The sequence below is a fragment of the Furipterus horrens genome, unplaced genomic scaffold (genome assembly GCF_987537825.1).
Source record: "Furipterus horrens unplaced genomic scaffold, mFurHor1.1.pri manual_scaffold_9, whole genome shotgun sequence".
Taxonomy (NCBI): domain Eukaryota; kingdom Metazoa; phylum Chordata; class Mammalia; order Chiroptera; family Furipteridae; genus Furipterus; species Furipterus horrens.
In genome coordinates, this window is record NW_028327179.1 from 3,279,602 (window position 1) to 3,291,957 (window position 12,356).

General features: G+C 55.4%; 1 protein-coding gene across 1 annotated transcript in view; it reads left to right on the top strand.

The window, feature by feature from the left end:
* Positions 1-2,104: 2,104 nt before the first annotated feature.
* The window catches only part of EGFR (epidermal growth factor receptor), a 132,657-nt gene continuing 122,405 nt past the window's right edge, over positions 2,105-12,356 (top strand). The window contains exon 1 of the mRNA XM_090287006.1: positions 2,105-2,398. Within this exon, the coding sequence (XP_090143132.1) occupies positions 2,311-2,398 (88 nt within the window). The 5' untranslated portion in view covers positions 2,105-2,310. The remainder of the gene's footprint in view (positions 2,399-12,356) is intronic.

Sequence of the window (12,356 nt, forward strand, 5' to 3'; positions counted from 1 at the left end):
CTAGTCTGGACAAAAGCTCGGTCTCTCAAGATATCAGTGCCCCGAGCTCGTGATACAGTATTGTACTTAACAAGTCCCACAGCTCCCTGCACACTCCACGTACCTACCCAATGCTACCAAGTTATCCTGAATGTCACTCCGGTGCCACAAACTCAGAGGAGGAGCCCAACTTTTGCAGAGGTGTCCCAGGAGACGTTGAGCTCACCCATTCCGGCATTCTCTGGGGTCCACCCAGGGTGGGGTGTGTGCCCGTCATGCTGCCTCCGTGAGTAATCATCACCACAAAGCTCTGATTCTCGCGACTCCATCAGTCCTGTGGAAGGATGGCTTAACAAAGCAGCACGCAGGGGGACGGTGTTGCTTCATGAAAGGGGGATGCTGAGAACTCTTAAGTCTTCCCACACTGTCTTCTGCTGGGGGCCTCAGGGCAGAAATTCCCATGCGGTCTTAACAATTAGCTGTAGCTTCAGTCCATTGGCATTTTAACAGGTGGACAATATGATTTGTGCCGACCGTGGTATTTCCTCGGCAGAAGGCTGGAGGGCCAAAATGTGGTCTTGCTGGGGACGGCCATGGGACTTGGCCGTAAGACCGCTCCTAGCTTCACGCTATGTTCCACTGCTGGGCTTCTGGTCTGCCCTTCCCTCGCGTGTGTGACCTCTGTAGCTGTGTTTCTGCATGGACTGCTCTCAGTCTGTAACGTGTGACAGGTAACAGGGGACCTCATTTAGGGACCCGTGGAAGGACCCAAGCACACCGCCTACAGAGTCCTCACAGCCTTCTTCATTCCGGGGCAAAATGAGCTCAGGAGGCTCCGTGGTCATCCTGACTGGCTCCAGCACAGGAACACAAACGCCTCTAAATGCGAGGCAAAGGGGGCCCTGAGCTCTGCACCTGCGGGAGCGGGGGAAGGAAAGGTGCTCTCCCGCGACTGGAAAGGGTGCCCTTGAACTCCACTTTCTTCGGTTCTGTGATTCCTTCCTAAACCGGGGGAGACCTGGCTGACCAGCCTCAGCGTTGGTAGGCGGCCTTACGAGGGCAGTAGTCGGGGCCAAGGACATCTGTCCAGCAGGGAAGGAGCGACTCTGCGGAAGTTACTCAGCTAACGTCCCTGCAGCCCCGAGAAAACCTAATTTCTTCCCGCCTGATCCTCCGTGAACCTCCCCGGCGCTGCTCCTGCCTGCCCGAGTCCCGCTTGGCTGTCTCCGGGCAGCGGAGCACCTGGTTTCCTGTGGAAGCGCTTCCCTCTGTGCTGGCGGCAGGCCTTTACTGTGAGCGCCTGACGTTTGGGAAATAATTGACCGCTTGCCCTTTTCAAGTGTCCCTGGCTGGTTCCCGTGGGCTGCCCGAGTTCTCGCGCATTCACTCAGCTAACGTTGCCCAAGGCCCCGCTTTGTGCCCGGAGTCAGGTGCCCGCGTTTCAGACGATTTCGGGGACGCTGGATGGGATGGGAAAGACCCTTCGACTTGAGAGCTCCAAGCCAGCCGCCTGGCTCTCCTGTCACTCGGCCTCAGCGAGGGACAGTCGGCTGCCAGGCCGTCCTCTGTCCGCACTAGGGCCCCGGGCGCTGCGCAGGACCTGGGAGAGCATAAAGGGGCGCTTGCCCCATCGGTGCCACTACCCAGCCTCGGGCCCAGGGCTGGGCCGATTCCCCCGCAGCTGGTGCAAGAGCGCTCTGCACATTGAAGGGGGAAATGGCGACCCTGGCACAGATTTGGCTGGCCGCAGGCTGGGTCACCGGGAGAGCGGTGCCAGTCCGCGGGCCGGGTCCCCACGGACAGCGCAGGGAAAGCCCTCCCGAAGACGAACTGGGGGCGCCCGCTAGGTTCCTGCTCGCCATCCGTCCCTCTGCGCCCTCGCTAGAGCGCTTGGGCCCACGGGGGCCACCGCCGCCCGCGCCTCGGAGCCGCTGCCGGCTGGCTGGCCCGCCCGCGGCCCGGCTGCTGGTTTCTCCTCCCTCCTCCTCGCTTTCTGCTCCTCCCGATCCCTCCTCCTCCCGCTGGTCCCTCCTCCTCCCAGCCCAGCCTCCCGGCGCCCCCGCCCCGCGAGCTAGACGTCCGGGCAGCCCCCGGCGCAGCGCGCCCACAGCAGCCTCCGCCCCCAGCTCGGTGCGCACGCCCGCGGCCAGGGCGGCCCGAGTCCCGATCGAGAGTCCCCAGCCAGTCCCAGCGGCGGCCGCCTCCCAGACCGGACGACAGGCCACCTCCGGAGTCCCCGCCTCACCGCCGCCGCCGCCACCGGCGCGCACGGCCGCCCGACTCCTTCCCGGACTAATTGCGGAGACCCGGAGCGAGCTCCTGGGGGCAGCGATGCGACCCTCCTGGACGGCGGGAGCCACGCTCCTGGTACTGCTGGCGGCGCACTTCCAGGAGCGTCTGGCGCTGGAGGAAAAGAAAGGTAAGGGCGTGCCCACGGCCCGCGCCCCGCGCTCGGCTGCCCCGGGACGGCTGCGCCTCTGGCCGGGACCGTGGAAGGGACGCGGCGCCGCGTTCCTGAGCTGCGCGAGCCTGCGGTGGCCCGGGGAGGGGACTGTGGGCAAAGGGAACGGGGCGCAGGGCGCCCCGGAGCGCTCGCAACTTTCTTCACTTTCCTGCCGGTCCGGCGCGGGCTGGCGGGTGTCCCGGCAAGTGCACCGCAGGGGCTTCGGGAGGCACCGCGGGAGCCCGTGCCGCCCCCCGGGGACCTTCCGGGCCTCCCTGCTCCGAGTCTCGCCCCGAAACCGGCTCGTGGGTCCTTTCCCCCGGCTGCAGCTGCAGCCCCGGACCGGGAGGCCCGGCGTGCCGGCCTCGGTCGCTACCTGTAGCTACCTGCCGGGGACCTGGTGTCCTCCCGCGAAAAGCGGGGCGGGGTCGAACCCACCCCTCGGGCGCAGCGCCCTCCCGCTGATCCGCGCGCCCCTGGGCCCGCGGGGTCCAGCGAAGGGGTCGCTTCGGTACCTCCCGAGACTTGCCTCCCACCTGCAGCTCTGCGGCCCCGTCTCTAGGCTTCGGGGCGGAGCTGGACGGCGAGGTGCGACCCGCCGAACTTCCGAGCGATCAGGTCCCCATCGTTTTTTTTTTTTTCCAAAACACGGCTCACAGCAAACTTTCCTCCTCCCAGCGCCGAGACTTTCCTCTTGGGGATCTTTCTCTTCGCTTTCTGAAGAATTTGACACGGGGCCAACAAAAATATTATATTTATTTAAAAAAAACCGGATGGGTGGCCACGGGTCACGCGGGCCAGACGCCGAGAGCGAACACGAGCGAGCCGGGCTCCGGGACCACCGGCAGCCCACGACGTGGCGTGAGAATCCTGCCTCGGGAGGTTTAGTCGCGCGGTTTCCACATCGCGCAGCCGGGCTCCGGGCGTCAGGTCTGTACTCGCTGCTGATGTCATGGCTCCGGAGTCGGGGTTCGGCGCTGAGCGCGTTCGCGGGGGAGCGTCAGGGCGTCAAACCGCGGTGCCCAAACTTTGCCGCGCGTTAAAATCACTTGTGATTTTAAACCAAACCCAAGCTCACCAGATGAAAACCACGCCGCCGTCTGCCTCCCACGCACGCCCACACATCCCGGCCGCCTCGGCCAGGCGCCTGGTCACCCGGGCTTTTCAAAACTCAGGTGACGGCGGGGCAGCCAGGTGTGCGGGGCCGTTGGCACCGGGCACAGATTGGTAAAGACGCCGGAAAGACCAGCTGGCAGTGCGAAGAGCGCCCTTGGAACATCTGGGGTTTTAAGCATCTTGCAAAATACGGGAAAGAGGAGGTGGGAGTGATTTGATTTCAGTGAGGGTGGATGTCTTCTCAATGAAAGCTCGTCCTCCTCTGCGTCTGCGCGGCGGGCCGCTCCCGTGGGAGCCGCGGGCGGGGGTGGGATGGGGGGTCCCAGGCCGGCGTGGCTGTCCCCTCCTGCTGCAGGGGACCCCAGCCCTGCTTTAAATGAAACTCTTAGGGCACCTTAAGCATTACTTTTCTCTAGGGACGTTTCCAGCTTGTTGCTGTTACCCTTTTAAGTATGACTATTAGTGCTTGGAGATTTGTTTTGGAAAAAAACATATAAATACTGCTTAATTTGCCTGTTAGTCCTGCATTTGCTTAAAACTGAATGTTCCTGAAAAAAAAAAAATAGGGGGACTAGGCAAGTAAACGTCATTCAGTTAAAGTGACATAAAAAGACCAAAATTTGAGGGGCAACTTATTAAAAATATAAGATGAGATCTATCTGTAAAAAGCGTTAAAGACCCATGTCAGACAAATTCAGTCAGTTTTGTTCAAGAAGTACAGCTCATTTGAGAGAGAGTGGTTTGGTTCTAAGATACGGTTTCTCCGCTGTGCTTGCCTGAGTGCTACTGTCAGACGTGTTTTGGTGGGTCCCCTTGGTCCCTCTGATCAAGCATATGGGGTGGGTTCTTGCCTATACGGGGAAGCGGAGGTACAGAGGTGTGCTCGGACTTCCCAGCAGCTGGAAGAGGCAGGACAAGGGTTCTCGGCCCGAGCCGTCCCTCAAACAGCTAACTCCACCTCCTTGCACGAGTTCTGATTTTAGGTGAGATCTAATGTCAGGTGCTGGGACAGGGAGGAACGGGCCCAGGGACTGAGTTCCTCAGGAAGGTCCCTTGTGTGAACATGGAACAACGGCTGCCTGCTCAGGTCTAGACTCCCGCTCACAGCAACTCTGTCACCAGTGAACAAAGATGGTGGAGGCGGCTGGAGGAATGCTGAGCAAGCCCCTTGCTCTTGCAGAACAGAGCAGGGAAGACCTGCATGGTACTTGGAGGAGGGCAGGAACCCTCCGTCCAGCAACTCTGCCCTGGCCTCACCTCCGGACACATTCACGACTTTTGGCTGTCATATCTGGCTTCGTACGTTCAGTTTCATAGTCCATGATGTTTCCAAACATACTCTTCAGCTTGTAGGAGCTGATCTCCAAGATCCATCTGCTGTCTTCATTAGATGGGGTCCACGTGATAGCCCTACATGTTTTGAAATGTTTTCAGAGGTAGTATCAGTCAAGATGAAGGATCCCGCCCTGTTTAAAAAGAAAATACTCTTTGTTTTTCCTTTGATCTAAGCTCCAAGACCAGCAGCTAGTATCAAATTTTTTTGACAAGAGTGGCAAGCCAACTCTAATATTACGTGGATAATTATGGGTGTGTAAGGGAAGATTAGCCTCATGCCAGTACCCAGGCCCTGAAATGGGGGGTAGAGTGCAAATGTTGTGGACCCACCTAGGAAATCACGTGACTCTCGCCATGTGGCCTGTTGTGAAAGTTGTGTTTGTGTGTCTCTGGTTCTGTTTCAATTTCTACTTAGCACAGTAGAGGCGGACTTACTTAAAGTTAGGTTTTCCTTATAGGGGTGCGTTTTGAGAAAAGGCAAAAGTTCTAGAATATGGCTGTCCCATGCATTATTTCCCTGGAAATACGAGGAAACTAGATTGGGCTCCTCAGATCTCTACTGAATGAATTTCATTTTGTTTTCTTCTACCACTTATAGACATTTGAAAATCTGGTAAGAAACATTTTTGGTCTCGGGTAGTTATGGCTGGTTTTGTTCTTGGACCCTGAACACAAACGGGATAGAGTGTAAGGCTTGTGCTTGAAGGTCATTCCCATCTGACGTCAGGGCTCCTGCCCATACCTTCTTTCTCAGCTTCCTCCTAAAAGGTTGCCTTTTCTAAGAAAATTGCAACAGCTGATTCTTTGCACAACACGCGAGGACGGTCTGCCACGCAGCTCATGGGCATAAGCGGGTCCCTTTGCGTTTGGGCAAGGATCCAGGTTGTCAGCCTTATGTCAAAGTACCAGTTTGGCCGAAACGTTCACTTCTTCAGTCGTTAAATCCAGCTTTCTTCTTACGCATTTAGAGAGACACTCAGTTCAGGTGCCCAGAAAGTGCCCTGAGCCAGCAGGAGCAGGAGAGGGGGTCGGAGCCAGTGTGCAGGGTGGCCCGTTGTCTCAGCCCCATTAGAAGCAAAGTGCTGGACCTGACGCTTCGGTCTCCAGAGGCACGAAGGTGCGCTGTCAGACGTCTGACCCTGTTGACTGAGTGTCCACGAGTTGCACACGCTCAAAATAAATTTCACTCCTTCCAAATTTCAGCAGCTTGCTTGTGAGAGCGTGCCGGCTCGTGCGGGAGGGTAGAATTCCCTCCTGTGTTCCGCATGACATCCTATCCTGGTGGGTTCTCACTGAAAGACCAAAAGTCAAGGTCCTTTCCTAGTGTATCTGGAACGTCTCATTAACGAGAGCCTCGCATTGCTGGAGGGCGGATGATTGTGGACGAGTCCGCAGGACGGAATACACCCACTGCCGCAGCCTGTCACCCCTGGGCCTGCACACGGCCTTGGTTTTAGTATAAATAATTACAGAAGCTAACCACCATTGTTTGTCCTTCGGTATAAGGACAAGTACAGAGACCTATTACAACTTAAGCTTTTGTTTGTATTTTTCCCTTTATGTTCCAGCCACAGTGGGTGACTGGGGCCGTTCTGTCCACATCTTGAGCTGTAGGGGTGAGTCGTGTAGGGTGTTTGTCTCAAGGGTCTGGCAGTCAATTAGGGGAAGAGATCTACAGATAACAGGTGTGAAACTATCGTGAAAGCCATGATAGAATTCTGTGCAGGAGAGACAAGTCTTCTGCTGCTAGTCTTTGCTTTTCATGCCACCTGGAGAGGGGGCCAGGCAGAGCCCCACGTGGGAGGAATTACTCACTGGAGTCTGCAGAGAGCTCGGGGTATTTCCCCGGAGAAGACGACGTGGAGGACATTCCAAGAGAAATGCCGGGAGCAGCTGAGCTCTGAAGAGATGGGAAACTCGATACAGTGATGGCAGGAGAAGGGAGGGGGTGAGGCCAGAGTTCACAGAGAGTGTCGCTGTCCCTGGGGGGAAGGAGGGCCGCCGTGGGGTTCTGAGCTGGGAACCGCTGGGGTGTGTCTGGTGCTTCAGAAAGATGACTCCAGCCCCAGTGTGGGGAATAGACTGTCAGGCACAGTGGAAATGGGGCGGTCAGGGCAGGTGTGCAGAGCCCGGGGGGCGGGAGCACGGAGAATGCAGAACAGGCGGCCTCCTCGGGCTGATCTGGAGGGAGAACTGGTGGAGAAGGGTGTGTCGTGAGTGTAATAGGCAGAGTCCCAGGAGGACACTCAGGCTTGTGACTTGGGAGCCTGGAGAGACACTGAGTCCCACGTGGAGGCTGTGACCCCATCAGGAGCACCCGAGTTAGTCGGGGGGATCCGAAGCGTTCAGATGGAAAAGTCCATGAGGTACTAGAACGTGCGGGTCTGGGGCCCAGGAGGGCGGCGTGGCCCTGGACTGTTGTTGCATTAGATCTCTCCAGTGCAGGTGTTGTCTCGGGCTGTAGAACACCCTGCCTGCAGCCTGTCACGTGTTCCTGTCAACGCCCACATTGAGCCAGGCTGGGCCTGGGTTCCCAGCTGCTTTCTGGACTAGGCAGCTCTGGGTAGCAGCCCGAGTCATGGATTTGTTGCAGTGATCAGCAAGTGATCAATACCAAGCTGTGCATACGAGCACGTTGGGAATCATCTTTGTATACTGCTGCAGACTCTCAGATAGGAATCCCCGTTTCTTATTTGATTGCTTGGTTCTATGCGTCAGTGGCTGAAGGAGAAAGACTGGGAGGTGACCTTTTTCTTTGTTTGAAGCAGTAGCTTTTGAACCCTGAACGGACCTTAGAGTCCCCTAAGGAGCTGCTGAAAGAGAGGGTGCCCGGCTGCACCCCAGACCTGGTGAATGTGGTGGGTATGGAGGGCGCCCACCTGCGTCTCAGGGCCTTAGGCGAGGCTGATGAGTCTGTTAAGTGGCATATGTACTCGTGACCGAGAAGAAGTCACGTTTTCTGTGACTGCCATCAGGGGCCGTTTGCATGAGCTTCCTCAGCATCCGGGAACAAGTTTATATTTCATTAGTAAATCAGCCTCAAAGTTGCATTGTTTTTCATGAATTAATTTATAAAAAGCCTACTACAATATCTCTCAGTGTGTCTCCCAAGACAGCAGCAGGAGCAGCTTGAACTTGATAGGATGCACATTCTCAGAGTCCCAACTGGGTCTCTGAATGGGATACTATGGGGGTGGGACCCACAGTCTGTGACTACAGACCATCCAGGAGCAACCACGCTGGGGTTGAAGGAGCCCCGAAGCTCTACGCGCCGGCCTCCTGCAGGGCTCTGGCTCTTAACTAAGGGAACAAGGTCGCTGAGCTGCTCCTGAAAGGACTCACATCTTTGGAGAGCTGAGCAGGGGGAGAGAGTCAGGCACAGACCAGTGCACTGCAACTTACAATGGCTGTGATTTGGGATTTCAGTGGGAGCCCAGAAAAGGGGCTAATGCTGTCTCCGTGATGGGGTGGGGGTGGGGTGGGGCTTTCTCAAAAAGAGAACACTTAGCTGGACCTCAAAGAAAGAGAGTTTTGCCCAGTCTCCAGGCAAAGGGACAAGACTGAGAGACCCTTGTGGGCCTGTGCCCTGCAGCCAGACTGCCCGGTGTGTCCTTTTAGAAATGTGAACGTCTTGTAGAGCAGATGCCGGGGTTTGAGGATTTCCTGCTTTATTGCTCTAAACGACCATGAGGAAGCCTACAATGTCAAAAGTAAAATGCCAGAGAGGTGACACATTCTACATTTAAAAACCAGCATGGTCCTTTGGTCTTATTTTTGAAAGTACCAGCCAGGTGTAAAGGGTTGGACTAGAGTCTGGATAATAGTTGATAGTTTTAACATTCTCCCCGATGGCATGGCTTATCCCTAAAGCTTGTTAGGGATAAGAAAAATGACTACTTCCCATCCTTTCTTTAACTGCTACCACAGAAAGAAAAGAAAGGAAACATAATTGTAGACACAGTGATTACGTGCTGAATCACACGGAACTCGGAAAATGTCGCTCCAACTCATTGGACCCCTGCACTTGTGACTCAGATCCCGGCTTCCTGACCCACCATTGAAAACGGCACGGGTGCACCTGTTGACGTGCGGAGACCATCTGGAAACAAACAGTAGATTTTCAATGAAGGGGACAGTGTGTGTGTGAGTGCCCTGATCCCCGGGGCCGACTGCCCTTATGGATAAGGAAGTAGAGAGCGCTTCCAGACCTCTGTTCACTTAGCGGTTGTTTGAAGAGCATTGACGAAGGGTTCCGTTTTAAAGGCAGGAGTGTGGTCCCCGAAGGTTTTCCTGCGCTGCACAGGACATGCCGGTGACGTCATGACTGCTTTCGCAACTGTGCACGATGTCAGGGTGACCATTTTCTCAGGTTTCCCTCTCTCACTGCCAGATTTGGAGCCAGCTCATGCACTGAAGCAGGCAGGTGGAAACTGCACAAAGTTTCGCTTCGCTGCCCCTACTCATAAATGCGTCAGGATTTTAGTGTCTGGACTAAAACCCAATCACTTATTGAACCAGCGAAGTCCTTAAGGGTGGGGAAGTGTTCCTGGGAAATGTCTTATCTTCATACACGGGATTTGAGAAAGTTCTTCAGGAAGAACCTGAGTTTGCTCTTCTGTCGGCAACACTGAACATCTGAAAGCTGTAGGGAGAGTTCCCGGCCGTGGCCCGGCACCCGGCGCGACCTCCTCAGTCATGAACGTGAGTCCTACGCCGCCACAGAGGAGCAAAGCTGTCCCGAGCGAGGTCAGTCAGGCAAACTATTTTGAGTTTGTTCTGCTACCAACTTGCAAACTTCGTTTGTTTGGTTTTGTTGCTAACGCGTATTTTAATATAGTATTAGACGGTGAAATGGCCATTATGTCTCGTACGAGAACAGGACTCCCGTTTCATCTGCTTGTGATTAAGTCCAGATGAATGACAGAAAAACAAACGGTGGCTGCTGAAGGGTTATTGTGGCACCTGCTGGTTTTTCAGGTGTTGACTTTACGGGGCTTTGAAACATGATGAATTTCCAAACTGTTTCTTGGCTTTGTTTTGCTGCAAAGTGAATTGACTGTCAGAAACCTTATCCTTACAGTTACTTCTTTTATTATGTTTTTCTATTTATTGATCTTTAGGGGAGGGGGAGGGAGAGAGAGAGAGAGAGAACTTTGTTGTTCCACTTCCTGATGCATCATTGGTTGACTCCTGTATGTGTCCTGACCGGGGACCGAACCCACAACCTTGGTGTATTGGGACAACGCTCTGCCTTATGGTTACTTCTCGATGTCTTTATCTCTGCTGCCATTTCCCGGTACCTCCGTAGACGCTGTGCATGGAACCGTTTATGAGCGAGAATAAGGTATTGCTGCAGTCTGTTTTCGCCCCTCCTCACACTCCTCCTTCCCCGCTTCTTTGCTCCCTCTCTTTCCTATTTGAAAGCTGCTATGAATGAGCCTCCACAGAGAAAGGAAGTTTTGGCAAATGACTGCAACCATACACTATTGAGTGTTTTAAAGTTAGAAGGTATCGAAGTCAGTCTTGATGGTTATTTCCAATACAGATATGCCTAGGCATGTCTCACACTTTGCAAAGTGCTCTTGCTAACGGAGGTTTTCTTAGGACGCCGCCGAATGTAATTTTTCCCCTGTAATTTGTCATTGGTTACAACAGGAGGTAACGTGGGTTCGAATCTCTCTTTCCAGTTTTAGCTTCCATAAAATAAACCAGACGGTGCCAAGGCTCCTTCCGGCTGGAGTGCCCACGGCATTAAAGCAAACACACAGGCATGCAAGGGACGTATTTAAACGTGTCGGGAATAAACACCTGCCGGTCAGTATAAAATCAGCGCGCCCGAAGAATCTCCGTCTCTTCGCATTTTTTCTGGCTGTAAAGTGGAATTTGTCTGTCATCGATTAAAAATGCGGGAAATGTCCAGGCATTCTTCACTCAGAGAAGGAAAGGTGATACTTTCTCGGCCAGGATTTGACCGCACCGGTGGCGTGGAGGGAACGCACCAATGCAGAGGCCCAAGAGTCCCCTGCGCCATTGTGGGGGCTCCTGGAATAACTTTGCTGCTCCCACAAAGGTCACTGCCACGGGTGCATGTTTGAGAGCTTCCACAGGCATGTGTCCAGAAGCAGCGCGTCCCTGAGTAATTTCCCTGATCCGAATATGATCCTGATAGGCTAGAGAACGCATTAGACCCCGGCTCCAGGCATCCCTGACTTTAGATGGATGGGACGGCTCTTTTGTTCTAGAAAAGGCAATAACAGCCTTATCTTTAGCATCTCCTTAACGTTACATATTTTATACATAGGAAAAAAATTGTGTACAGGGGAATAAAATACAAGCACATTAAACACAATAAAAAAGGTACCAAGAATTCTCAGGACCTGCTGTGTGGAGCCCTTTTGGAATCAAAGTTAGTTATTGAGGCTTTTCCCTCCTCCACCTGCTCAAGGAGGTACAGGGAGAGGACCGCACCCCACCTGGGCTGCAGGGCAATGCTGGCCAGGTGAGTAGGCACCTGAGCCCTGGTTTCCACGTGCAGAATGGAGATAAGCCCAGTGCTTGTCACACAGGACTGCCGGGAGATGGCCCAGATCAAGGGCGGGGTGTGGGGTCTGTCCCTGGGGCACGTGACACCGGCGCTTCATGCTGTCACCGTGTGAGGGCTGACTTGCACTGTGGCCTCTAACCCTCACCCGGGCTTCGGCTTGTTCATGTCAGTCACCCTAGGCCGTCCACCCAGGCATGCTGGGCCCTTCACGACCACACCTTCTGCCCCAGCTGCCCACCCCACGCTCGGGGGCCTCTGGAGGCCTCAGGGTCAGGGGTCGTGGCCGCTCAGCCCGCCTCAGCCCCATGGCAGGACCCCCCAGAGCACACTGACTGCCCCCCTTCCTTCCATAGCAGGGCCCTTACTCTCCCTCGTCAGGCCGTCGTTCTTTCCTGCGGAGCCTGGGCACGCCTTTTAAATGCTCTCCGTTCCACGGGGAAGCGACGGCGTACGCCCAGGCGTCGCCATGGTGGGCCTTGGTTGTGGCCACTGTGAATCACAGGCTCCGTTTCTCATCTGTCTTCTCCTGCTCGTCCTCTGTCCCCTCCGCCCCTGAAGCACACATGGCAGGGCTGGCCGCACGCTTGCCCAGGCTGCCCTGTGTCCTCACGGTCCCCTGGCTGCCCGGGCCACCCCCCAGGAGGGGCACCAACACCCAGCCGCAGCCCTGGGCCTCAACGGAGAAAAGAACGGGCCTGTATCCGCCCTCTAGTGTCATTGGAGCGGAGATTAATTGAGCTGTTTCGGGCAATGGTTAGTGCATTTGTGGTGGGCTTTGAGGCACCGCGCCCTGTCCCCAGGGACCGCCCCCTCCCCCGGGACTCCAGCCTCGGCCCTGCGTAGGTTTCCTGTCCTCCTGGTTCATAAGATGAAGGCCTGCAGGTGCTCGTATGGTCCTGTGAAAGTGCATCCTCTCTAGCTGCTCTCGTTTTCGAATTG